The sequence below is a fragment of the Sus scrofa genome, chromosome 6, assembly GCF_054392235.1.
Source record: "Sus scrofa isolate SSC_HxYL_T2T_F1_AM1 chromosome 6, Sscrofa_HxYL_maternal_Yorkshire_Landrace_v2.0, whole genome shotgun sequence".
Classification (NCBI taxonomy): Eukaryota; Metazoa; Chordata; class Mammalia; order Artiodactyla; family Suidae; genus Sus; species Sus scrofa.
In genome coordinates this window covers 69,543,804-69,570,429 of record NC_139388.1, presented here as the reverse complement: position 1 = coordinate 69,570,429, position 26,626 = coordinate 69,543,804, and the positions used below count along the sequence as shown (strand labels likewise).

The following is a 26,626-nucleotide window of genomic DNA, read 5'->3' as shown; positions in this document are numbered from 1 at the left end:
CCTGGGAACCTCCATATGCCATAGGAGCGGCCCCAGAAAAGGCAAAAAAAAAAAAAAAAATCCTATTCACCGTGGCAACAAAACCCAGAAACGTTGGACTTTATCTGGTGAAAAGATGTGTGAAGCCCTTCACAGCTTCAGATGTTAGGGGCCAGGAGTTCCCTGGTGGCCCCATGGGTTAAGGATCTGACATTGTTGCTTTGTGGCCTGGGTTCCACCCCTGGTGCAGGAACTTCCGCATGCCAAGGGGACTGCCAAAAACAAAAACCAAAAACAAAAAAAAAAAAAAAACAAAACTTGGGCCAGAAAATGGGGATGCTGCCCCAGTTGGCTCTCAGGTGGACTTGGTCCCAGTGATGTGACATAGACGGGTGACAACTGGGATGGTTTGGAGTGTCTGACACGGAACCAGGGTCCATCCCGTACCAGTAATGCTTCCTTCCATACAACAGCTGTGATGTGAGCAGCCCCCGGGGGTGTGCGTGGAGGAGCTGGGATCCGCACATCCAAAAGCTGGTGCATGGCTTTTCTCCTGAGGGGCAGAAGCGGGGGTCCGAGGGCTGAGTGAGGCGCAGGGTTGGGAGACCCCCAGGCGCCCTTGGATGCGGTGAAGGCTGAGGGCTGGCTGCAGTGCCTCTGCCGGCCACCAGGGGCAGTAGAGGACAGCGGGGGGTCTCACAGCCAAAGGACCTTCGGAGGTGGAGCCGGGATGCTGGGATGCTGGGAGCAGGTAGACCTGCAGGGGGCGATCCTACAGCCCGTGCTGAACGCGGTGGAGAGGGAGGCCCCATAAACCCACACCCTTTAAGTAAGCGGTGCACCCCCTCCCCATGGAAGGGACACTGATCTACAAGGCCAGGCTGCATGCTCCAGGCCCCAGGGTGACGGCTCAGCTCAGCCCCTGAGGCTCCCCCAACAGAGGGCTGGTGGGCAGTCCAGCTGTGTGACCCCTCACCCCTGGCCCCTGTGCTCCGGGGGCCCTCACACACCTTGCTCCCACCTCCCCAAGGAGGGTGCCCACTGCCACTCCAGGGTAGGCACTGAGATGCCCACAGCGGCTCTGGGGAAGGGGTACTGGCCACCACTGTCCCCTGTCCCCCCAGTCATGTCCACCCTGGTGCCCCGAGGGGAGAGGCCCCTGCGGGAGGCTGGGACACCTCAGTCTGATACCACTGGACCCTATCTGGGCACAGACTTGGCTGGGGTTGGCTGGGGTCCTGGGAAGCCATTGACGCCCCCTGCCACAAGCCCACTGACCTCAGCAGGGGGCAGAGGGTCTTCTGGCCTCAGTTTCCCCACTTGCAACAGGGGGGCCGTGCAGGTGGCTGGGAGGAGGGGTGAGCTAGATAGGCCCTGCCTCCTGAGCCCCCTCCTCAGCCAAGCAGGTGTGGCAGGGTCCTCTGCGGGACCCGTTATCTGGAGGGGGCAGTGTCACCTGACACCAACACGGAGGCCACCTGCTGTCCTAAGAGGACCAGCTTGGCATAAGGCAGGTCCAAGCACCCTCGGGCTGAGGGTGGGGAGGGTCTCAGCTGGCCCTGCTCTGCTGGAGGGGGTCATGGCTCCTGAGCCCCCAGGGCTGGACCCAAGGTTGAGCAGAGGCCCCTGGGAAGAGTCCCGCTGGTGCTGGGGGGAGCCTGAGCCTTCTAACTGTGACGCCCCCCCACCCTCTGCCTTGGCCCCTCCAGGCCTCGCTGCAGCCGGCCTGCACTTCCTGCTTCTGCTGGAAGCGTCCTTGTCCTGCGCTGGCCTGGTCTGGCCTCCCCGGTGGACCCAGCCACCCCCAACAGCCCCGCCCCCGGTGGCAGCCCCTCCCAAGGGTCCTGGGCACCCTCTGTGCTAAACATTCTGACCCCCTGCTTGTGTGGTCAAGAGCCCACATCCACATTGCAGAAGGAAACCGAGCTGAGGTCGCTGGCCCCGGGTCACTAAAGCAGGGACGTTCCCGGGGCTTTTCAGACCCACTCTGCTCTGAAAACGTACCCAGCAAAGGAGGGGGTGGGCTGCCCTGCCCCGGAGTCAGGGGTCCATGGTCAGAAGGAGCAGGTGGGTGACAGGGCAGCTAGGCTCACGCACAGGTGCTGCCCACGCCTCCTGCCTGGGGCGTGTGCACACACACACACACCCCTGTGCCTCCCCTGGGTCACCAGCTTTCCCCACAGCAGCTCCAGGAAGAGCAGTTAGCTCCCAGGTGAGAAAAGGGAGGCCCCAGATTTCTACCTGTCCAGGAAGTAGGAGGAGCTGAGCCTGATCTCCGGTGACCCCACTCCCATCCCCCCTCCCACAGATCCCCCACTCGGGATGGCCCTGCATGGGCTCTGACCTGGGCATGGCCCTTCCAGTGGCCCGAGGTCACCTGGGAGCTTAATGGGGAGGAGCTGCCCCTCCCTCCTGGTGCCCAACCCCTCCACCACCTGGTTCCATCAGCTCCAGCCCCTCTGTCCCGCCCTGCCCGCCCCCTGCCCTGCTGGCTCCTCCCCTGCCCACCCCAGCCAGCCCCAGGGATGGAAAGGGCAGAGGGCGGGCCTTCTCCCCACCCAGTTCTGGTCAGCAGGGGGGATCCACACCCCAGCTTTCATGAGGAAGACAGGGCCCCATCTGGATTGGACAGGGTGTCAGAGGAAGGCTGGCGTGTGAGTGGGAATTGCAAGGGCTGGCCGGGGTGGCTGGGGCTGCTGGGAGCATGAATCTGTCCCTCTGGCTCCTGGCCCTGCAGCACCGGCCACCCAGGTGCGCCATCACCCCCTCCCCAGCAGCAGACCCTTCTTCCCCAGCCCAGGGCCAGGCCACCTCTCCCCACCTGCACATCCCAGGGGTCCTGGGGAGTACACCAGCTGGGAGGTGGGGCCAGGAGGGCGGTGAGGGATGGGGGACACCCCAGAGGCTCTGCCTTGTCCCCAAGTCCCCAGGCCTACTGGCCAGGCTGAACCGCAAAGGGCTCCATGGGGACGACCTTGCCCATGATGCTCCAGACAGACAGATGGACGGGGCCAAGGACTAGCACAGGTGACCGCGAAGCGGGTGCAATTCATTCCTCGGCACCTCGGGGATTGCAAAGGGACTGGCTTGGCCTCATCTGGGCTCACCAATGTGCAAACCCAGGTGTTAAGAAATACTTTAATGTCTCAAAAATCAGTTTCAGTGCTGGCACCACAGGGTCACCTCCCTGCAGCTGGCCCTCCTCTGGGAACATGGGGCAGTCCTGGGCACTCCAGGCTGGGGCAGGAGGGGGACTGCATGAGGTCATTCCTGCTCTCAGGGCCACTTTCTATCACATGTCCAGGGCACAGCTGTCTTGTGAGTGCACTGGGGGGCGGCTGGGAGCTGGGGAGGGCACGGCCAGGCCGGGCTCCTCCTGGGACACAGCCTGGGGTCAGGGCTGCTCCTGTGCTGGCCTGGGGAGGCTCCTCTGGAGGCCATGTGACCTTCCTCCTTGGAAGTGTCCAGAGCCCGTGCCACAGCCCTTGGGACCTTGGGGAGACGAGGGACCTTCCAGGCCCCCTGGGCAAGCCCCCTGCACTCCTTGGAGATGGGCACGGCCACTTGCAGGAGTGTGGACTAGAGCTGCACCAATGCAGCCTGGCTGGAGAGGCGCTTGGCAGACCCGGCTACACGTCCGTCTCCACCCGCAGCCGCTCCATCCTGCGCACGTTGCCCTCCACGGCCACGCGGCTGGTGATACTCTGGGCAAAGTCCTCGGGGAACCAGCCCGTCTCTCCATCCCGCAGCCTCTCACCATAGAACCAACCTGGACCCAGACACAGGGTGCGTGAGAGCAGGGCCCCAATGTCGCCACCCCGAGCCCTCGGAGCTGCTGTCCCAGGAGATGCCAGAGCTGGGCATCCCGTGGAGGTGACCCCTGACCCCTCGCCTCCCCTGACCCTACCCCAGGGGCAGTGCTCAAGGTCACATGGACTCCTGGTCTCCCATCAGGTGCTTGGCCTCTACACTGCAGGGGCCACCCTCCTCCCCCTTAGGACTCAGAGTGACCAAGAACCCACTTTGGATCCTCAGGGACATTTGGCCATGTCCTTGAGGGAGGGTGCCCAAGAGGGCCTTGGCAGCGGGCCCACCGCGAGCACAGGCAGTGACAGCTTCTGGGGGGGGCTGGAGGCAACTGCCCATGCCAGCGTGCTCTGGATCCCTGCGGGGGCCCCCAGACTCACTCAGCACCGGCCTGCCCGGCCCCTCCTGCCTGCCCCACGCCCGTCCTCCCAGGCCTGTCCCCGCCACGTACTTACCATCCTCCTGCTGCAGGATCAGGACCACGTCTGCCTGCTGCAGCGTGATCTCGTCCACCTGCTTGGCCAAGTAGGCCTTGGTGACCTCCACCTGGAGCAGGTCTGGGGGCGGGAGGCAGACGTTGGCAGCAGCTGTCACAGGGAGGGGGGCGGGGCCAAGCGCTCTGCAGCCCTGCATCGGGCAGGGCGCCATCCCAACACCCCCTGCCGGGGTCTGGTCTCAGTGGGGCCCAGGGACCCCGTGTGGCCCACACACGGTCACGTGGCAGCTCCCCTCCCACGAAAGCAGGGACCCTCCACAGGCTGCTGGACTTGCTGCTCCTGCTTTTGGGGCCAAAGCGCCCAGCACCAGCAGAGGGCGCTCCCGGCTTCTAAGGGACCGGCCAGGCCAGGGCTGGGGTGACAGCTCCACTGGATGGCCCCCTCCAGCTCTTTAGCCTCAATTTTCCCAGCTACTGGGCAGTGCTGTCACCCCAGGGCAGGGAGGGCGAGGCCCCGAGACAGTGCTGGGTCTGCGTGCCCAGACGCACACACATACGGGGGGCTGGGCCCAAACCTTGCAGGTCACCCTGGGGGCAGGCTGCGGGGTGCACAGACGGCTGTACAGCGTCTCTCCCCTTCAGGCCACCCCTGCCCGGGGCCGGGAAGGGGCCGTGAGCCCCGCTCACCTCCTTTGTTGCTGGGGCCCTGCCCCTGCCTCTCCCGGTACGTAAGTGCCGTGATCCACCGCGCCCGGTCACTCCTGGGGGTGGAGAAGGTGAACGTGGCCGATGCCACCACTGGCCACCTTTGCTTCCCACCCCTCCCCGTGGCGTTGTGGGAAGATCGGGGGGTTCCTGAGCCCCTGCCACGGCCCTCAAGGAGGGACAGGCAGTGGGAGGAAGGCTCACGCCTGGGTGCCCTTTGGTGGGCGGGCTCTGAGCTGGCGTAAGCGGGCAGCCCCTCGGGTGCCCCCAACCCACTGAGGCACATCAGGAGAAGCAGGCAGGCCTCCCCCGACTCACACCTGCCCAGGGCCAGAGTCAGGCAGCAGCTGCACCCCCAGCAGCCAGACCGCCCTGCCCCCGAGGGTGCACTGTTGGAAACGCTCAGCCCTGGCCTTTCCCCTGGGAAGGGGGCCCTGCTGGAGGAAGTGGGGAGACCTGGCCAGCGTCTTTCTGTGCCCTGGCCGCCACATTCTGACCTCACCACCCCCACAGCCTCCACCCTGTGCTCCAGGCCCGCTGGCTGTCCTCCTGGCAGGAGCCTTCTGCCCCAGGGCCTTTGTACCACCCGTGCAGGAGCTGCCCTCTGGGACACCTTGCCAGGCTTCCGCACCAGCCCCCACCTGCCCTCCCTTCTCTGCCAGCGTTTCTGCTCAGTCCTCACCCCTTGGGCACATGGACAAATGTTCAGCTGCGCATTTTGCGGCTGGTACGTCCCCCTCCCAGGAGTGTGGGCTGATGACAGACTGTCCCTGGCATGGTGCAGCGCCTGGCAACACTGGGCCACACGTCCCGTCCCCACGGAGCTCTCAGGGGCGCCCTTGTGGAGGTTCCCGTCTTACGCGGAGTCCGAGGACAGCAGGATCTTTTCCTGGCGGCCCTCGCTGTTGTGCAGCAGCGTCAGCTGGAAGGGGTGTGGCACAGAGGAGCTGCGGCTGCCGCCCCCCGGCAGAGAGGCCTCCGAGGGCTCCATCTTCTGCACCTGGATGTGGTCCATCTGGGCATAGTCCTGGACCACAAAGCTGTCCTCACTGCAGGAGACAGGAGGCGGCCAGATGCTGCAGGGATCTGTGGGCAGCCTAAGCGCCCCCCGCCCACCGGCTCCCCTGCAGCAGCCAAGGGCTGGGCAGCCGGAAGGATGCTCCCTAGAGCCGGCCCCAGCCCACTTCCCCGGCCCTGGGGCTGCAGCTGCTGCCCGCTGCCCACTGCAGGGCCGTGCAGCCCTGTGCCCACAGGCGGGCCCACCTCTTCTTCTTGGTGATCACGAGGACATCATTGAACAGGAACAGGTAGCAGGTCGGCCGGCTGGCGAGTTTTCGGAAAAGCCCGGTTTCTTCCACCACGAAGAGCTCCCCACGCTTCAGCAGCCAGCGGGAGGCTGAGATCAGAGGGAGGGACTGGGGGGCGGGGCAGAGAGACGGTGAGTCCCCAGGCCGGGTGAGAGCAGGGACACTTGCCCGCAGACGAGGCCTGAGCCCTGCCTCTGAGAACAGGGTGACGGCGCCTCCCTGGGGCTGGACCATGGAAGGGAGAGGGCGATTGTGCGGGCCCCGAACAAAGGGCGATTCATCAGCAGAGCTCGCCAGTGGCTGCTCCGCTCAGGCCGGGGCCCAGATGGTGCCAAGGAACCCGGACAGGTGCCTCCCCCCACCCACCGAGGCCTCTCCAGCCTGCACACCTGGGGCTGTGCCCTGACCTCAGACAGAGCTGGGCGGGACAGGCCTGGGCAAGGGCCACCCACCTTGACCTTGCTGAAATCCAGCTGTGTGTGTAGCGTGTACATCTGCTCCGTACGCTCCATCTTGTGGGCCCCCTCGTTGCACTGCTTCACCAGCTGCAGGGCGTGTGCACATGAGAGCGGCTGCCATGGGCTGTGGCCTGGCCCTCCCCACCCGTGCATGGCAGCCCCTGCTCCTGGCCAGCCCAGATGGATGCCCATGGGGTCGGCCCGTGTGGCTGTCCCAGTCCTGCCCTGTGTGTGAGCTCCACCCCCTCTGGGCCTCAGTTTCCCCATCAGCAGGAGCCTGGGAGGGACAGTCTGGAAGCCCCTTGCCCTGCCCCCAGGGTCTCTGCCATCTGGTGGGGGTGGAACGTGGGGCCGGGCTGACCCGCTCACCTTGCTGATGGCCTTGAAGGCGCGGCTGGCGGCCTTGTACCTCTCGGGGTGGCCCTGGGTCTTGAGGCAGAGCGTCTGCAGCAAGACAGCTGCTGTGAGAAGCCACAGTCCCCTCCTGCATCCTGGCTCCGGGGCACCCCTGCCAAGGCCAGGCCCTGGGGGCCTCCAGAGGGCTCCCGCCAGGCTGGGCCAGCTGGGTCGGTGGAAGGTGGAGCAGGCACTCCTGGACCCAGCCCTTCCAGTCCTTGGCTGTCTCATTCCAGCCTGGGGGCCCCGCAGCCTGTTTCTCTACTTCCCAGGGGACCTGGGAAGCTCTGATGTCCTGTCTGCCTGGGACACTGACCTACTGAGCACAGGCCACATGCTGCCTCTCGCAGCTCAGCTGGGCTCCTGCCATGTGGATGCTCGGGTGTGCATGTGTGTGGGTACATGTGTGTGCCCTGCACCTTTCACCCCCATGAGCCTCTTCTGCCCCATGAGGGGGCATCTCAGAGCACGAGCCATTCCAGGGAGCCCCTTGGGGCCCCTCTGTCCTCAAAACGGGACCGTGGTTGTTGCCAGGCCACCCCAGGCCCAGGACAACCAGCCGAGGGGTGCAGGTTAGGAGGCGGCAACAACAGGACCTATGCTTGGCAAAGGTCTGGGCGCCACGGGCTGGTACTCAGGCCACGAATGAACCCCGTGAACCACCACGTAAGTCAACAAAAATCTGCCACGGGCGGCAACAGCTCCCAGCAGAGTGCCGATGGCAGCCGTGGTCATCGCGGCGGTTAAAGCCAGCCTGCAATTGTCCCCATAACTGCCCGGAGCGCAGAAGGAGCGCGGGCAGAAGGTCAGGAGGAAGCAGCGCGCGCGGGCAGGTGTCACCCGGGCCGCCTCCCACTCGGGGCAGGGCCCAGGCAGCGCACTCACGTCCGCCAGGAGTGGCAGCCGGGTCACCCTCTGCATGGGGAGGATCAGGAAGGAGATCATGGGGAGGCCGCCGCACGCGGGCCGCTGCTCTATCTCCCGCAGGGCCTCTCGGAAGGCAGCGTTGCTGCTTCTGCAACAGAGAACAGGAAGGAGGTGTGGCCGGGCCGTGGAGAGAAATCAGGCGGAAGCTGCAGAAGCCAGGCGGCGAGACGTGGGGCGGGCTCCTCCCGAGGGCCCCCCCCCCCACCCCCACCCCCGGGGCGGCTCACGTCAGCCTCTGCAGGGCTCGCTGCTGGTAGAGCTCGTTGGAGCAGTAGATGACGTAGGGGTGGAAGTGGCGCTCGGCGTGCTCCTCCAGGATGTCGCTGATGTCCTCCACGCACACCTGTGCCTTGTGCCGCTGCTCCAGGGCCTCGAAGAACCTGCAGGGGGCGGGCGAGGAGCAGGCGCCCTGGGGCCTGTTCACGCCCCCGCCCCGACACACGCATGCGCGCAAGATGGGCCCCCGGCGAGGTTCCCAGAGGCCCCCGCAGCAGGCACCGGGCAGGTGGGCTGCCCCAGGTGGGATGGGACACTGCCCCAGGGCCCTCCCAGGGAAACAGCTCCCTAAACCTGAACCCATGGCATATTCCCACGGCCAAATCCAAGGCCACTCCCTGCTAGATCCTGGCACAGACTCTTAATTGGCATCAGGGAAGGACAGGGAACTCACCACTCTGACTTGATTCCCCGGAACTAGGGTCAGAACGGCCAGGATACACCCAAAGCCTGGGCACCCTCTGCCCAGCTCAGGGCCAGGGCGGGGCTCCGGGCAGACTCCTTGTGGGCGATTGCCAGCTGCCCATTCCTGCTGGGACCTTTTGAGGTGCATCCCTCACCCAGGCCTCAGCCAGGGAGACCAGGATGCGGGGAGTGTGGCCAGCATTGGCCAGGGTCCTGCTCTCACAGGCAGCCACTGGTGCTGCGGCTGGCCTGGCTGGACCCGAGTCGGGTCACTGGGTGTGTCAGCTGCCGGCCAGAGCCTCCAGCATGTTCTGCTCAGCTGGAAGGTGCTGGACCCTGAGCCGCACCACCTCCCCAGGCCCTGGATGCAGCAGCCAGGGGCCTCCCACCACGAGAGCTCCCCTCTGAGAAGCCCTATGCCCGAGGTGCCCCCCTGGTGCTGGTTCCTCAGCCCAACCCTGGGCTCGAAGCTACAAACATCTGCATCAGAGGCCCGCTGAGCTGGCTCCTGGGACGGCCCGGGGCAGCGGACCTGACGGGGAAATACGACAGAGGGCAGAGGGCAGAGTCCCGCGGGAGCCAGGTGGCCCATACCCCTCCCTGGGGAGTGACCAGGAGAGACAGCCAGTCCACCTGGGCCCTTACTACCTGTCCCATCCAGGGTGGGGGAGGGGAGGGAGCCGGCAGAGTGGCAGAGTGGTGGGGTGGCGGGGTGGGGGGATGGGGACAGGGTGGGCAGGAAGTCCCAGGTCCTCAGTTATGAGGACACTGAGGGCCCGCCATCTGCCCCCCCCCACCCCGGGACCTGTGTCTGTGCCCACCCCCCATCCCCAGGACCTGTGTCTGGGCAACCTCACCAGTCTGTGCCCCCCAGCCCTCCCCCTCTTCCTGCTCTGATCATCCCAGCAAGGCTGGTGAGGGGGAAGAGGCTCGGCTTGGAGGTGGGCAGGGGTCCCCCGGCCCCAGCTCACCGGGCCCCGACCTGATCCTCCCCCCACCCCCCAGGGGGCTGCACACCTTGTGAGCAGGAACACGCTGAGAACCCCGCTTTGGGGGCAGGGCGTCAGGAACAGGTGAGGGCCCCCCCACCCTGCATCCTGTCCTGAGAGGGAGGCTCGGCTGCACAGCTGCCAGACCACACACACACACACACACACACACACACACACACACACACGGGCCAGGCTGGTTGTCTTCCTGGGTGACTTGGGGGGCTTCTGAGAAAGTCTGGGAGAACTGGCCCTCAGCCGCTGACAGAAGCACTGAGTCCCGGGGAGGCTGCTGTGAATGGCTAAGGGCTGCCAGGGCTCTGTTCAGGGGGTGGGGGGAGGCTGGAGCACCCTCCAGGGGATAGTAATGGCCAGCCTGGGGCCTTGTGGGAGCAAACACAAGCTGGCAGGTTCCAGGCACGCGGGGGACACAGAGTCATGGCTCAGAGCTGGGGGAGGGGCAGCCCCATCCCAGTGTCCCCTGCCCAGTCTGGGACTGCGGGCTTCCCGTGGCTGGTCACTGGGGTTCTGCTGGAGCTCCCACCTCTGGGGACAAGACAGCCCTAAAGCCCGGGGCTGGAGCTGCAGACTGGGGGAGGGGGGCTCAGCCAGGGCGGGCCTGACACGGACATGGGGGAATCGCTCCATTGTCTCCCTCGTCTCACCCCGGCTTATGGGGAGTGGATGCTGAGGCTCAGGGAGATGCCGGGGGGGGGGTTGTGGGGTCGCCTAGGGCAGTGGGGGGCAGGATCCACACCAGGGCTACTGGACTGTGCCTTCCATGGGAGTGACAAACACATGTACACACGTATGCACACACACATGCTCACACAGACACACACATAAATGCCTACACAATGTACACACAGGCACGCACGCACACATACACACATGCACACGATGCTCACACACATGCACACCGCACACATGCATGCACCCAAACACATGCACACACATGCAGACATGCACACACACACACAGGCATGCAGACACAGGCATGCATCTGCACAGAGGTGTGCACCTGCACAGGCTCAGGCAGGCTGGCAGCTGCTCACCCAGCCCCTCCTCCACCTTCCAGCCCTGCAACCAGAGCCCTGGGCCGGGCACCGGACACCTCCGGGTGGAACATGAGCTGGTGCTGCAACTCCAGCCTTCCTCCTGCCCACCCTGGCCTCTGGGGACTCCTCGCCTTGTCCCTGGCCCTCTGTGCCTGCCTGTCCCCAGGGCCAGCTCTCTTGACAGCTGTAGGGCTCTTGCGTTCCTGTCCTCCCTCGCCAGTGCCCAGGGCATCTCTGGGCCTTCCCTCCGCACAGGCAGGCCGAGGTGCCCCAGCCTCACCTCTGGCTGGCGCTCAGGACGTCCGTGATGTTGGAGAAGAGGTGGTGGTGTTCCGTCTGGGTCATGGTTGCCCGCAGCTCCCTGGACTGCAGAAACTCGGCCACTAGGATGCTGAGGCTGTGTTGGTAGGAGAACTCGGACGTGAGGATCTCGAAGATGGCCTGGGTGAGAGCAGAGCGGATGCTGGGGCGGGCCGCAGCTTGGCCCCCGACAGGACCCTGGCCAGGGCCGTCAGCACAGCCATGGGGACGAGAGCTTGACGCCTGGGTTTGCACCGTGGCCCGGCCACTTAGGATCTGTGATGCTGGCCAGGACCCCGCCCTTGTCCGAAGAGGGGGTCATGGTAGTCCCATCCAGCCTCCCCCACCCCTGCCCCCGCCCAGGGCATCAGTCAGCGCTGAGCACCGGGCCCGGAGGCAGCCAGCAGGTGAATGTGTGACGTGACCATAGCTGTCGTCCCGCTCCTGCCCCCTGCCCCCCTGCCATGTGTCAGAAGCAGGTCCACGCCCCGGGTCCACCCCCTACCTCCTGCCTCTTGCGCTCCTCCGCTGGCAGCTTGTCCAGGATGCCCAACTCCACCACCTGAGGACGGCACAGGCCCGGGGTCATGGCGTGCAGATCCCAGAGGCTCACCCTCCCACTGGACCAGGGTCTGTGTGGACGGGAGATGCCAGGGAAGGCGGGAGCCGGGCTGGCCGGGCAGAGCCGCCCCTCGTGGGACACCAGGGGCGGCTCTCACACTGCTCAGCACAGGGGGACATCTGAGCTGGCCTGTCCCTGCCCTGTCCCGTCACCCACATCTCTTCCTCTTGGTGGAAACCTTCCTGCAGGCACACCTGCTCCGAAGAGCCCCAGGGCAGCTGAGGAAGAGAATGGGTGTCCAGCGGGAAAGGCCAGCACCCAAGGGTTGGAGGGGGCGGCACTCTGTCCCATGGAGCTCCCCGGGGGTGGAGAGGCACAGAGCCACCTGGGAAAGCTGACGGGCATGCTGGGGGCAGGGCTGCGACTACCCTTCCCCAGAGGAAGGGGTGACACTCTTCCCGCATGGCTCACTGCCCCAGCTCACCACCCCTCAGGTCCCTGACCCCAGGCTGCCTGCTGAGTCCCTGCAGAGCCTGCCCTCGGGCACCCGCTGGCAGGACCAGGGCCACCCGACTCTCGCTCCCCTTCCCACTGGGCTGGGCAGCACCTGGGCTTGGAGGGAAGACCCCATAAGCCCTGCAGCCCAGAGGCTTGGCTGGGCCTCTCTGAGCTCAGGTGATGGGGGCGGGGTCTCTGGCAGCCTTTCTAGGTTGCAGTGCCCTGGACCCCGCCCCCGACCTGGGAGCTCACCCAGCTGGTACCTGGCAGGTGGGGATAAATGTGCCTTTCCAGACCTTCTCGTTGGCCCGCCGTCCCCCTATACCGTGTCATGGAGCTGGGAGGGCGGGCGCAGTGCCGTGGCCTGTCCCATGCCCCATGGGGTGCAAATGAGGGGCCCTGTGGTACTGCAGATGGAACGAGGAGCCAGGTTCCCACCCCCTACCCTGCTGCCCACCACGCCCACAGCCCCCACTGCAGCTCCCTCCCTGGGCCCCCAAGGGACAGGGTCAGGAGTCTGTTGGCCCCGTGGCCAGTTGCGTCCTCCTGGGGCAGTGGCAGCTGCACCCCTAGGTGCTTGCTTAGAGCGCCAGGGCCTCTGCCCCAGCCACGCTCTCCACAGAGACCCCACAGCCCTGTGGGACAGGGACCAGCCCCATTTTCACATGTGGGAGAAGTGGGGGGCTGGCTTGGTAGTGGCACGTGGCTCTGGCCCGGCCCCTCCCTTCCCTGCCTGCTTCCTCACTTGACCCTCCTGGCACTTTCTGGGGGCAGCGCCCTTGGGGGGGTGTCCCCTGTGCCCACAGCTCCTGGCAGGTCAGCCTGAGCAGGAAGCAGAGGGTGCGAGGCCCCCTGTGGGAAGCGCGTCACATATACATGGATGGCACACGTCTCTAACTGCTCTCTCCCCACAGCACCCCCCCCCAAGGTGCCCCCCAGGGCAGGGCTCTGAGGCACCAGGAGGGAGACGCCCCTGCAAGGTGGGCGGAGACGGGGTGCCCTGGGAGGCCCTCCCACACTGAGAGGACCACCTGGGCTCAGAAGGGCCTCTTGCCACCAGCCCAGCCTACCTCTGGGAGCTGGCTCCAGGTGATCTGGGGGGGCCGGTAGCTCTTGACCACGATGGGGGTGTCCACCTTCTGGGGCCCCTCAGAGCTGGGGGTCTCATCAAGCAAGTCATCGTCAGACTCATGGCTGGTGTTCAGGCCTCGCTCCCGGATCTCCTGGTACAACCTGGGATCTGGGGAGAGGGGGCGTGTCACCTGTGAGCCTGGTGGCTCTGAGCGGCCCTGCCGCACTGGGAGCCCGCAGGCTGAGTCCTCCCGAGGAGCCCCCGAGAGCACCAGGCAGCGCAGGGCCCCCCAGAGCAGGCTCCCCTCCGGCCGGCTGGCTCCCATGGCTGTGCTAGCCCAGCCTGGGGCAGGGGTGGCGTCCCGATGCAGAATGTGGCACCTTTGACGGGGCTGGGCCGACAACTAAGAGCTTTAGGGGCCAAACTGCATAGCCTGGGGGGAGGGGGCTTGGGTGGGGCTGTGCCCAGGCCACCCAGGGCCCTGGAGGCTGGTTCCCGAGAGCCCCAACCCGCCCTGCAGCTGCCTGCTCTCTGGCTGCGCAGTGGCCACACCAGCAGGTGCAGGGCTCAGGGGCCTCTGAGCCCTGGGAGAAACCCCTCTGGCCCCACTCTTGTGGCTCTGAGACCAGGGGCACCACTGCTGGTCTCCTAGGGCAGGAGGCCCTGACCCTCACCCTCCCCTCTCCTGGGTCTGTGGTCGGGGCTGGCAGGGAGCTGGTGCCCTTCCTGCCTGGAGACACCCCAACCCAACTGGGTGCTCCCTCCTGGCTGAGTGGGCGCTTCCCCTCCAGCTCCCATGGGGCCCACTGGCATCGGACCCCCCCGTAGGCTGAATGCACTGCTCTGGGCCCAGCTGTCACTCCCACCCCCAGCCTCTAACGCTGGCTCCCTGTGGGCTCCATGTCTGCACCCCAGGCCCAGGGCCCTCTGTCTGGCCTTGGTCCCACTGGCAGGGCCTGGAGCATGCATGGTATGCTCGACAGGCATCTCCTGGGGGTGAGTGGGGGCTCGGTCTGCCCCCCTCTGGGGTAGCAGAGAGTCCCAGGGAACTTTCTAGATCCATCGGAGCTGCACAGTCAGATGGGCCAGCAGGCCCTTCAGCCCCTGGACGGATCCCACTCAGCATGTTCTCTGTGCTGCTGCACCCAGACCCTCCACCCCCCACCAAGGACGCCCCCCCCCTCACGAAAGCTACCTCCCCTAGGATGCCCCCTCCCCCATCAGAGCTACCCTCCCAGGACACCCTCGTGAGAGCTGTCCCCCCAGGATGCCCCCCTCCTCCATGAGAGCTGCCCCCCTGGATGCCATGAGGGTGCCCCTGGCCCAGCATGGCCGCAGAGCTGCCCAAGTCCCCCCTTGGCCTCACTCACCGTCTTTGAAGGAGCCCTTGTGTGCACGTTTGCGCCCCAGCGTTTTCTGTGCGGAGAGAAGAGACCCTGCAGTCAGCGGGAGGGGGGTGGGCGGGGTCTGCAGCCATCCCCAACTCCACCCCGTGCCTGGAGACCTGGAGATGCCTGCTGCGCAGCGCTTGTGCTGCGCCCAGGGGCAGGGGCTCTGCCGGGCAAGCAGAAGGTGCTCAATAATGTCAGCTTCACAAGGGACCTAGGGCTACCAGGTGGAGGCCAGGGTAGGCAGGACGGGGTGGGCGGGGCATCAGAGCAGGTGGGGCAGGTGGCCGAGGGCTGCCTGGAGGTGGAGGCGGGTCCAGTGGGGGTGTCAGGGAAGTGGGGCGTTGGTGCTGGGCCTGGAGGAAAGACGAGGCAGGATGTGTGCAGTAGGGAGACGGCTGACAGGGGGGCTCAGGTGGGAGCTGGGGACATGCACAGGACCCCACAAGCCTAGGACCTGGGGTGGCAGGAAGAGCAGTGGCTGGCAGGTTGGTGTCAGGCCCAGTGGGGCTGTGGGGGCGAGTGGGAGGGCAGGGCTCTTGGGGCCCCACACCTCGCAGTTGCAAGGATTCCAGGGAAGCAGGAGCTGGTTTCTTGCAACAAGTTGGGGCCTGAATACTCCCCGTGCTGCCCTGGGACAGGTGGGGCTCCCAGCCACACCTGGCGCAGCCCCCAACCCCGGCCCTGTACCCCCAGTGCCCCCGCCCCTTTGGCCTCTAGGCCAGGCGTCTGCTGCTGCCTCTCCCCTCCCCCTGCCTCTGCCACCCTGTGTACAGGCCTCCAATTTAACCCTCTTTTCCTCAGGCCCCTCCCCCCAGGGAGCCCCTCTGTACTCTCGGCACCCTGAGCACCCCCTGCCCGGCCCACAGTACCCCCACATCCCCTGCACCCCACCATCCTGGGAACTCTTGCGGGGTCTGCCCACGGGGGACGAAGGGCTCAGGAAGTGTTGGCCGGACACATGAATCAAGGTGAATGGAGCGATGGCCCCAGAGGGGCGCGGAGGGCCAAGGTCAGGGTCTCAGGCAGGCACCAGGGCGGTGTCCCACCTCCCAGGCCTGAGAACGGTGGCTCCCCACCCCGCTCATCTGCATGCTGGGTCACTGGCATTCTCACGGGTGGTCTGGGCTTCTCCCCAGACCAGGGTCACGGCTCAGGGTCCAGGCAGGAACCCGTGGTCAGGAGGCTACCAGGATGGCACCCATGGGCACAGAGCCCTGAGCCACTGTTGGGCAAGGCAGAGAGGGAGAGCCTGCCGGGGAGCATCAGACCTGAGCTGCCACCAGCCCTCCTGGGTTCCCGATAGGAGCCCAGGGCAGTGGCTGCTGCAAAGCCCTCACTGAAATCTGTCCTTTAGATGGGCCAGCTCCCCCTCGGGGCTCAGAGGGACTCGGAGAAGGGCTGGTCCCCCTCCCCAGGCTCCACTCCCAGCTGTGGCTGAGTCCCAGGGGCTTCACCTATAAAATGAGGACATTCACATTCTTTCAGAGCCTGGCGTGGCTTAACCAGAATTAACATGCCCCGCACAAGGAGGAGCGGCTGCCTGATGAAGGTGACGTGAGGTGTGGCGCCTCCCTGCCCCCACGTCCCCAAGGCCCTGTTGCCCAGGAGGATGGGTCCCCTACCTTATTTTTGGCCGCGTACCGAGCAGGAGGCTGGCTGGGCTCCTCGGCCAGAGCCTGGAGCTTGGGGCTGAGCTGGACGGGCCCCCCCCCGGCTCCCGGGGTCCCCAAGCCCTTCATGGCCGCCCGGTAGGATTGGTTCCGCAGGTTCCGTCTCAGCACCCCCCCAGAACCCGTGTCCACGTCCATGTCGTCCAGGGAGAAGCTGGGGGCCGAGAGGAGGCGGGGGTCCCGCCGGGCAGCCTCCTTGCTGAGCATGGCTGCCCCGAAGCTCTGGTGGCGGGCGGGGGTCTTGGCCTTGCTGGACACGGCCAGGCTCCTGGGGATCAGCTGCTGTGTGCCCATCTTGAGGGCTGCCGGGCTCTGCGTGCTCAGGACGACGGCCCTCGGTGCCTGGGCCTCGGGGGAGTCGGGCTGGAAGGCCGCGTTGCTCTTGCTGCGCAGGGAGCCCCGGACCATTGGGAGCGTGGAGGCTGGGTTTCCCTGGGCGTCCAGCCGCAGCTCCGAGTGGAAGCGGTATTCTAGGAGCTTCTCCTCCAGGGAGCTGTCGGAGTGCCGCTGGGACATGCTGAGTGGCTGCAGGTCCTGGGGAGGGGGAGAAGTGAGGGGCGCTCCTGCAGCCAGAGCCCGAGATACGGTGGCCAGGGCACAGTGCCCAAAGGCTGGTTTCGCAGCCTGGAGCAGAGCGGGCCGTCGCATTGCCCGCGGTCCCTGGGACTCCCCGGGAAGGTCAGAGCAGGTCTTGGGCTTTCAGGGACCCGGGCTGCCAGGACTGGGCCTGAGGACGGGGCGTCTGAGCTCTGGGGACCAGCTGGGAGCAGCCGGCACAGAGACGGCCCGTGAGGCCCCCCTGCTCCCCTGCTGCGGGGGCTGTAAGGGTGGGGCAGCGTGGGGTGCGTGGACCTGGGACCCCACAGGCCTGGACTGGAATCAGCTGTTGACCGTGAGGACAATGAAGAGTGCCACCAGCTGGACTTGCCTGAGGCCTGCGTCAGACAGCCTGGCTGCGTCCCTGCCCTGGCCTGACCCCAGCAACCAGGGCAGGCAGGGCTGGGCTCCTGGGCTGGCTGAGCTGCTTTTCCCTCCCAACCCAAGAGACATGGGCTGCTGCATCCTCATGCAGAGGCCAGGGGCTGGCCCCCTGGAGACGCAGCACATGAGGGCTTGGAACCAGGCTCTGATCCCTGACTCAGAGCTGCTGCGCACAGAGGCAGCAGGGATGGCCGGCTGTCTACACTGCTTTCCTGTGTGTCCACGACATGTCCCCATTTCCCCACACTTCCTACGAACGGTCAACCGTCGTCTCAGGTCTTGCAGAGCAGTCACTGCCTATGCGGGTAACCAGCGAGGGAGGGGGGCATTTGGAGAGCTCGGCTCTGACCCTGAGCCCGAGGCCCAGCGCACGTTGCCGCTGCATGCCTATCTCTACAGCCTGTGACCCCCCCCCCCGAGGTCTGCCCATCCCTCTGTGCCCCTCGGATGGGCCAGCCAGCACCTCCCGGCAGCTTGCTCCCATCCGGACCCCTCCACCCTCTCCAGTCTCACCCACCGCCCGCCCTCCAGCCCCGGCCGGCCTAGCAGCCCCCACAGCAGCAGGCAGCCCCGTGTGAAGTGATGCGGCCTGTCCTGCGTGTGTCCACCAGCATTTCCCGCTTTCGTCCTTCCTGCACAGGCAGGGCCGAACGCAAGGACGTGTGACCCTCCGGGGCAGAAACCTCAGAGGCCACTGCGTGTGCCCCCCCATGCCTTTCCCTGTGGGGTGCTGCAGGAGTGCGTGGGGATGGAGCCCCCACCTGGGACGCCCCGAGTGACTGGGATGAGCCCTCTGGACCCAGGGTCTCTAAGCACCTGGTGTCGCTATTTATCGCTGCAGCACAAGCTGGCGCATCCTGGCTGGCAGCCTGTCACCACTACCTGTCACACCCTGGGCTTCGTGGGCACTAGCCTCTGGCCACTGACCAGTCCACGCTGAGGGTCTGCTCTCCCGTCACCACCATTGCTTCCCCTGCTGCTCTCTGTGCCTTGGTTTCAAAATCTGTAAAATGGGCACAGTGATAATCCCCCACCTCCTGCAGGGGGGTGAGCTCACAGGCAGAGTGCATGAAGGGGGCCTGGCAGCCGAGGGGCCACGGTGTCGTGGTGACCAAGCCGGTGCTGAATAGATGGCCATCTAGGAGCCTCCAGAGGAGCAGCGACAAGGGGAGAACTTTGCAGGATTAAAGTGTCGTAACCTGGAGAGAACTCGCTCCCAGAACTTTCCTCTCATCTTAGAGTAGAAACAAGGAGACCCAGCGTTCAGACGCTCCTCACCCACGCAGAACCTGTGAACGCTATAATCCTAAGGGCTGGGTGAGGGTGGAGGCCCATTTTTCAGGTGGAAGAGCGGAGGCTCCAGGTCACCAGGGGCCTAGCGGGGACGGGAGCCTCGGCTCAGAGTTCGCCACCGCTCTGGGGGAGGAGGTGTGACCGCCCTCTCCTCCATGGGGGCACGCAGCAGGGGTGGCCAGGCCTGGGAGGGTGGGTACTGCCAGGGGACCAGCGTTTGTTCCAGAGCCTGCCCGCAGGTCCCAGCCCGAGCCCACCTCACACGCGCAGCCTTGCCTCTGGGTTCCTCTCCCACTGGGAGGTTCCAAGCTCCAGGGACCCCTCGGACGGGAGCCCAGGCAGAGTTGGCTGCACGGGGCGGCCTAAATCCCGGCACAGTAGAAGCGACCTGGGCAGGGGCACCCGGAAGCCTGGCTGCCTGCCCGCCCCGCTCTGCCATCCCAGCTCACGGGTTCTCGGCTCAGACCATCCCAGGAAGGTGTGTGCGGCTCTGCCTCCAGGCCAGCAGGGCGGGGCTGGCCTGGAGCCCTGGCCACCCCCACACGGGAGGACGGCCCACGCATTCCTGGGGACATTCTGAGTCACCAGGCCGAGGACGAGGACAGCAGCAGCCACCCTGGGGCCTCCTGGGGAGCCGGCAGCTGAGGGCGGGTCTGCCCCAGCCCGCATCGCCCGCCCAGCCTTAACCTGCAGGTCATGCAGGCCTGGCCAAGAAAGGGGCTCATTGCAGGTTCTCCTGTTTGCACGCCAAAGCAAGATGACCCAGATGGGCATCCTGGAGACGTCCAGCCCCTGAGTCCTTCTTTCTGAGCCGCAGGGTATTTCCCGCGTTCTAATGTCCAGGTGGCACTGAGGGGCCCACACAGGGACTGCGGCACCCGTGACCCCCGCCCACCCCGCCCCCACGCTGGTCTTCCTCCCCCACCTCCTCTGGGGCCCCAGACCCCGCCAGTGGCAGGGCCACTCCCAGGAGAGGGCAAAGTCTGCTCAGGAGCCAGAACGTGCCAGACGGATCCTGTCCAGCCAGCCGTGGCCGGGCGTGAGCTCCGTTCCAAGCACGACAGCCACACCCTCAGGCCTCGGGCGCCACCAGCCAGGACCAGGCCTGGAGGAGAGGGGCACCGTGCCAGGGGCGTGGGCAGCTGCCCCGCTCTGCCAGAGCTCCAGGCCCCGGGCTCCTGGAGTTAAGGCATCTCAGGGCCACTGGCTTCTTCCTCCAAGGCTTTGGTTTATCCCTGAGCTACCTACCAGGGCATAGGTTCAAAGGTCAAATACCGCCTAGAGCCTTATCATCAAAGACAGGCGTCCTCTCCATGCCTCCCTGCCCCACTCCGCGGCCTTCCCTCCATTTCCAAACAAGGCCCAGCCCGCCACTTGGCCATGTCCCGGCCGCAGGCCTGCCTCTCTGGCCCCGTGGACAAGGCCTGGCCGGCACAGCCATGGCCCGTGGGTGTTTGCGTTAGCGCAGCCCGGCTGCCTCCCTCTTGTTAATAATTCCCTCTTATTTACCGGCTGCCTTTCCTCCTGTTACTCCTTCTCCCCCGTGTGTCCCAGCACCCCTGCTCTGGGCATCAGGATGGCACGCTCTAGAGGGTCAAGCATCAGTCTGTTTACCCAGAGACCCTGGCCTCTCTCCCCGGGCCCTCCCTTCCCTGCTTTGGGGGCTGGAGCTCGGCCCCCTGTCCCCCTCCCTGCATCCTGGTCCTCTCCTCTCCCCACCCCCAGCTTCGAGAGGGAGGGGGGTCTTTCTCTGAAAATGCCTTCTTTCTGCCTTTCTCTCTGCGGGGATGGGCTGCGTTTAGAGTCCCATCAGAAATGATTTTCTTCCGGATGGAGAAGCCCGCTTCTCTTGCCTCCTGGCTTTCAGTGCTGGTGAGACATCGGCGCTGGCCCCACTCGCCTCCTCGGCTCTCGACTGGCTCACCCCAGCTCGGCCCGCAGAGGGTGGGTGCGCCCCGATTGACCCGCGGGCACTGACGCCCACGGGGACGGGCTGACGGCGGCGGATCCGTGTCCACTCCCCGAGCTCGTGCCCTCTCCCAACCTGTTTTAGGTTCGGAGGTTTCCCACTGCTGTTTCTTTTTTGTTTGTTTGTTTTTGGTTTTTGTCTTTTTAGGGCCGCACCCATGGCATATGGAGGTTCCCAGGCTAGGGGTTGAATGGGAGCTGTAGCCACCGGTCTACACCACAGCCACAGCCACGCAGGATCCGAGCCGCGTCTGCGACCTGCACCACAGCTCACGGCAATGCCGGATCCTTACCCCACCGAGCGAGGCCAGGGATCGAACCCGCAACCTCCTGGTTCCTAGTCGGATTCATTTCCGCTGCACCATGATGGGAACTCCTCCGTGGCTATTTCTCTGAGAATTTCTCTCACCTCTGTTTGCTCTGGCCTATTTCTGGAAGAGCTGTTACCGAGCACTGAAACCGCTGAGCCGACCCACACATCCTTGCTGTTGTCTCTCCTCCCTCCTGTCCGCGGTGGGAGTTGTCTTCCTTTCCACTGACGTTATAGCTCTTTGCACCATCTTACAAGGAGCACTCTCCTAGTCTTTATTCGCAGCAGCCTGTTCTTATTTCATGGATGCCGTGGATGCCACATCCCTGTTCAGTGTCAGGGGTTCTGATTCCATTTTCTCTTGAACGGGTTTCTTTCTGTTCCTGGCCCAGCTCCTCTGCACACGATTTTCCTCCTTCTTCTCAGCTCCATCCCGGGCCCCAGGCTTTCCTCAAACGCCTGGTGGTGCCGGCCAGCTATAGCCTTCGGTTTAGGAGACAGGTGTGTGCTGGCAGGAGGCTGGTGTGCCCTCTGAGCACACACACGTGAGCACACGCTTCTGCCTGGCAGGCTTTTTGGGACTCCCCACCAGTCTGTGTCTGGTGGCTTCTCCTCCAGCAGAGGGGCTCAGACGTGTCCCTTTCAGTGTCCTCGCTGGACGCTGGCCTATGCCTGGTGTCCTGCAGGCAGGGCAGGGGAGGTCCGAGGGCACAGATTCAGTGCTGGCTGTGCTCTCTGGGCATCGATGTCGCCGAGAGAGGCCAGACCCCATGCAGGGAGCACTTGAGCCACAGAGGCAAGTCTGCTCTCCCCCCCTCACCTGCAAACCTCCCCAGACGCCCATAGCAGCAGTCTGTCCGTGTCTCTCTGAGTCTGTGTGTCCTTCAGGAGCTGGGCAGCTTCCTGCTCATGTCCCCACAAGCAGTGGGGCTCAGTTCCCACAGGGAAGGCTGCTGTCATGGGCACCGGCTCTCCACTTCTGGAGCGGTTTCCTGAAGAGGCCCTGGCATTCCGTGCCTCTAACCCACACGGTACTCGGCTCCAAGCGAGCAGAATCCTCCAGGGCAGAGCCTCAGGGGCTCCAGACCAGTGTCCACCACCTTCTGGGAGCGTCCAGCTGCCTCTGCTCAGGGTGGGCTGGGGAGGGCCCCTTGGGTTGAGTGGGGGAAGCCCGGCACGAGCTCTTTCCTTTGCCACTAAGCAGCCTGTCCTGGCGTTGTGGGCACACGTGCAGGCCAGGGAAGGGGCACGTGGGACTCCGGGGGGAGGAGCAGTGGCCTGGGGGTCAGCAGGTGGAGGCAGGGAGGTCTCTGGCAGCCTCTGGTGACCAACTCGGCCTGTCTGGTCCTAAGCTGCACCTGGCCCAGTGCTGGTTTCAGGATGGCCTGGCTCCAAGGGCCCCTGGCAGCCCGGCAGCACAGCAGCCCAGAGCCTCAGATGGGCTTCCAGGGACCCCAGTAGGCTCAGTGCCGCCGGCCCCCCTCCGAAGAAGCACGATTCTCCCGGCCTGAGCCTGTGGCTCTCACAGCCACCAGGACCCTAAGTGCCCTGAGTATGGGACCTGCCGCCACTCGGGTGAGGTAACCACAGCACCTCCATCCTTGGGGCGTCTGTCTCTAGGTCCGGCTGACGCGACCCTGCCCATGGGGCTTGGCCTCCGGCACTGAGCCCACGACCCCACCTTTGCCAAGGCAGATCTGACCCGCCATGGTGCCCTGTGCTTGGATAATTCTGTCGGGTCAAAAGTTCGAAACACGGAGTCACATGGAATTTGGGGCAGGATTTGGCTTTGTGAAGTGCACAGCAAACAGTTTCACCTGCAAGGTGGCCGGGGGCAGCGGGGGGCTCTCAACCGGAGTGGCTTGGTCCCCGGGGATGCTCAGCAGTGCCTGGGGACATTCTTGGTGGTCGCAGCTGTGCTGCCTCTTGTGGGCAGAGCCCTGGGAGGCTGCTCAGAACTTACAGCAGCGCCCAGGATGCCCGCAGGGGGTCATAGATCAAACGTCTGCAGGGCTCAGGTGGGGAAACCTCAGCTTGGCTACCTGGACTCACCCGCCACGTCAAGGCCAGAAAACCCACCTGGCCGCCCTCAGCCCCGGACACAGCCTGGCAGAGGGGAGGGACGGTGGCCTGCCCTGGGCCCCTCCCACCCCGAGCAGAAGTCTCTTGGCACCCAGGCAGGGCTGTCATCACAGAGGCCACCTTCCCGGCTCGGCCCCCAGTGCCCCCCAGATAGGCCCACCCCCAGCTCCCACTCCTGTCTCTGAGTCCAGATGCCCCAACCCAGCTGCAGTACCAGGCTGGCACCCATGGTGTTTCCCCAAAGAAGCCCCAGATGAGCAATCAGAGCCCCGACTCGGTCAGAAATCAGCTGACCCATGGGGAGCCTCCAAACGCCTCCCTGCCCCCCTGTTTTCTGTCCCGGCTGAGCTTCTGGGGGGGTATTCTCCCCCTCTGCCGGGTGAGGAAACCAGGTGTGGGGGGAATGTGACCTGCTGGGTCAGGCTGCAGGTCAGCAGAGAGCCGGGCAGGGAGCCAGGCCCCCGGCCTGACCCAGATCACTGCCCCATCGGGCCAGGGGCCGGGGGTGACTCTCAGGAAAAAAGGTGCTGCTGCTGCGGCGGGTCCCTAAGCGCGCGCGGTCACTGGCGTGGGCAGAGGAGGCAAAGCGGTGAGATCCATTCAGAAACCGAAACTAAATTTCCGGGACCCAGACGAAGGGAGGGGCTGTGCCCGTGACACGCAGCCTGGCATCTCAGGGCCTGTCAAGCTGCTTCGCGCCACTTACCTCTGCACCCAGTTTCCTCCTGTGTGGGCTCAGAGACGCCCCCTGGGGACCAGAGCCCTTGAGGAACAAGGACCCCCCCATAGCTCCTCCCTGCAGGTGTCCAGGCGGGGTGGGTGTGGGGGCTCTGCGGGCGGTGCCCACTGCCTGCCCCTCACAGACTCTCCTCCGCAGCCCGCGGGCATCGGCAGGGCTGCAGCTGAATCAGCACCCTCTAAGCACCCCCACTTCACAGAGCTGGAAACTGAGGCCTAGAAGCCTCAGTCTAGGTCACAAGGAGTGGGGATTTGGACCTGGGGTCCTGACCTCGGGATGCTGGGTAGACAGGGTTGGGGTGCTCGTGCTCTCCCCAGCAGGCCCTGCGTAGCCTGGCCTCGTTGGCCAGTGTCCCCAAATCCCGACGCCAGGAGGTGCAGCCCCCTCACCCCCAGGACAGAGGGCTGTTGGATGCAGAGTTCCCTGTAGACTCCCTCCTGGCAGCCCGGCCGATGTTGGGTTGAGGTCCACTCCCAGCTCTAAAGGGACCCTTGCTTCCCAGGTGCAGAAGCAGAGGTTGGGCAGCTAAGGCAGGCGTCCGTCCAGCCCTGCCCTTCGGGAGCCTAACCCCCCTCCCCTCCCTCCTTCGCAGGAGGCAGCCTGGGACCTCCCGCTGCTGGGTCCGCCCTCCAGGGTGGGGAGGGCCGGCTCTCGCAGGTGGGGAGAAGGCTCCACTTTCTTGGGGTCCAAGCAGTTTGGCAGCAGATTCTTCAGCTGCTGGGAGGTTGTTTCTAGGGGACCCCCCCGCCGGGGACCCCACCTCACCCCCCACTGCCTTTTTGGGGCTTTGGAAGGTCTCACAGTGCAGAAGCCTCAGTGGGAGCTCCAGCTGCAGAGCTCCCCTGGGGGCTGGAAGCGCCCCTTTCCCCCAGGGCTCAGAGGACAGAAGGGGGTGGGGTCAGGGGCTCCAGGTCCAGCCGCTGCGGAGGGAGGGAGGGAGCTGGAAACTGTCGTGGCCCCCGGCGCGGGGCCAGCAGGAAAAGTGAGGGGAGGAAATGTGCCCTTGGGGTGGCCAGCCCCTTCCCCAAGGCTCACCCGTCCCTTCCCAGGCTTACCTGTTCCCCCTCGCCTGTCCCCCAGCCTCACTTGTTCCCCCCTCACCTGTCCCCCAGGCTTACCTGCGCGCTGGGGTGGAGGAAGGAGCAACAAGCACAGCGGCGATGTGGGGCCGCTCCAGCCTCCAAGCTCCGCGCCCTGGCCGGGCGCCGTTCCGGGCCTGGCCTCTATCCCGGCACTTGGTCCCTCCTTGTCCCCGCCCTCCCACTTCCTGTGCGGCCCTGCGGGAGGTGATGGCTCGGTCCCGCCCCACCAGGTGGGCGGCCAGGTGGGCAGGGCCCGGGCTGGGCGGAGGGAACGGCTGGGCGTGCCCCAGGTACCTGGCCGTGCTGGCTGCGTCACTGTCCCCACCTGGCTGGTCAGCACCCATGTGACCCACGGCTGAGTGGGCTTGGCCTCCGAGGCCCTCACTGGAGGCTGCGCCACTCGCCACTCCGGAACAGCCCTTGGCGGGCGCCCACCACAACCTCCCACCGTGGGGCCGGCCGTCCCCAGGGGGGCGGTTCTGCCTGGCTCCCCAGCTCTCCCCACTGCAGCCCTGAATTCTAGTCTGGGCGCTGCTGCCGCCTCCTGCTGCTTTCCTGCCTCCTTTACTCTTGGGGGTTTACCGAGCCACTGCTGTGGGCTGACGACTGTGTAGGCGTCGGAGATGCAGCCCCGAGCTCTGCGACGTGGTCTCTGCCCTCAGCGAGCTCACCGCAGCGGGAGACAGACAAAACCACAGCCACTCAGGGTTCAAGCAAAGATTCAACGTGATCAGATCTGGTGGAAGGAGCCCTCTGGCAGTGGAAGAGGGTGTTGGGGGAGGGGCCAAAACAGATACCTTGACCCCCAACCCAGACCAAGGCAGCTGACATCCTGCCTCTGCTTGGATACCTCCAGGATGGGGAGCTCACTACCTCCCAAGACCCATGATTAGATTGGCCCTGTTATCCACTTCTTATCACCTGTCCTTCCTGATGACCCGGAATCCAGATCATTCGTCATCCTGGCTTATTCCCCCAGGTGCTTCAAAGTGGACCGAAACCCCTCCTATTTCAACCCCTCACCTTTCTTCTGGATGCCATACCTCTGCTAATACAGCTGCTTCCCGCTACAGCTCTTATATGGCCATCCCAGGGCCCTGAATACAGCAGGTGTTTGGCGAGGGCCTGGTGACTCAGGTGCGGCCCGAGATCCCAGGGCACAGCCCTGGAGGTGCCAGCCTGTTTCCCACCTGCCTTCAGGTCCCCCTTTCAGGGATGGCTCGTGCCAGTTATGCCAGCGGTGTGATTCCGTGTGCACCCCTTGCTGGGCGGTGCATTTGGGCTTCCAGCCCAGCACTGTCCCTTCGCTGACCCCAGGCGGTGGTGCAGTAGGCAGCGTGTGGGGACATGCCAGCTGGCAGGACACCGTCTAGCCTGGGGCGTGGGCCCGCCCTCTCCTGGGGCCCGCCCCCCCAGGGCTGTGGCCTTGGGAACTTGCTGTCTGTACAGGGCAAGGGGCTGCTGCAGGCTGGCCTGGCGTTTTCCTTAGATGTCGTGCTGGAAGGGCAACCCTGCCAGGCATGCCTTCGGCCTTCCCAGTCCCGCCCCCATTGCTGCCCCCACCCCCCAGGGTCTGCCCTGAGGCGGGGGCCTGGCTGCCGGAAGTGGGATAAAGCCCACCAGTGCGCAAGAGCCACCTGGGCAGGGCCCAGGCTGGCCACAGAAAGGTGCCCACCAGGGCCATCCATCCCTTCTGTGTGTGGGGGGTGGGTGACCTTGGTGGGCAGAAGCCTGGGCCCTGTGGCCCCCCGGGGTGGATGGACCGCTTCAGGGCAGCTCTGGGGGAAAGCTGGGCACCTGCTGCCCTCCAGAGGTCATTGTTGGTACTACACCCACAGGGCTCAGACTGCAAGAGGGAGCCGCAGGGGAGACCCAGGCCCTGGGGGTTCTGACTCCCACTCAGTGACTTCCACTGCAGGGTTAATCCCCACTTGC

The 26,626-nt window shown here is 65.4% G+C and overlaps 1 protein-coding gene across 13 annotated transcripts; it reads right to left on the bottom strand.

Annotated features, from left to right (window-relative positions):
* Positions 1 to 3,103: 3,103 nt before the first annotated feature.
* On the bottom strand, positions 3,104 to 24,857 carry ARHGEF16 (Rho guanine nucleotide exchange factor 16). 13 transcript variants are annotated; one of them, XR_014805095.1, is made up of 15 exons: positions 24,728 to 24,857; positions 16,189 to 16,770; positions 14,546 to 14,591; positions 13,174 to 13,343; positions 11,549 to 11,675; positions 11,024 to 11,184; positions 8,243 to 8,395; positions 7,974 to 8,103; positions 7,062 to 7,136; positions 6,687 to 6,779; positions 6,191 to 6,342; positions 5,788 to 5,976; positions 4,910 to 4,983; positions 4,242 to 4,373; positions 3,104 to 3,748 (listed from the first exon to the last, which is right to left on the bottom strand). XR_014805095.1 is itself a non-coding variant. In XM_084958898.1 (15 exons), the coding sequence occupies exons 7-15, from the start codon at positions 8,593 to 8,595 to the stop codon at positions 3,609 to 3,611; spliced, it is 1,308 nt and encodes a 435-aa protein (XP_084815024.1). In that variant the 5' UTR covers positions 8,596 to 9,684; positions 10,037 to 11,184; positions 11,549 to 11,675; positions 13,174 to 13,343; positions 14,546 to 14,591; positions 16,189 to 16,770; positions 24,728 to 24,857; the 3' UTR covers positions 3,104 to 3,608. The 13 variants fall into 13 exon arrangements, 11 of the variants coding, with proteins under 11 accessions (XP_084815024.1, XP_084815021.1, XP_084815022.1 ...); XM_084958898.1 differs by having other exon boundaries at positions 4,242 to 4,343; positions 8,243 to 9,684; positions 10,037 to 11,184; XM_084958895.1 differs by having other exon boundaries at positions 4,242 to 4,343.
* Positions 24,858 to 26,626: the final 1,769 nt, after the last annotated feature.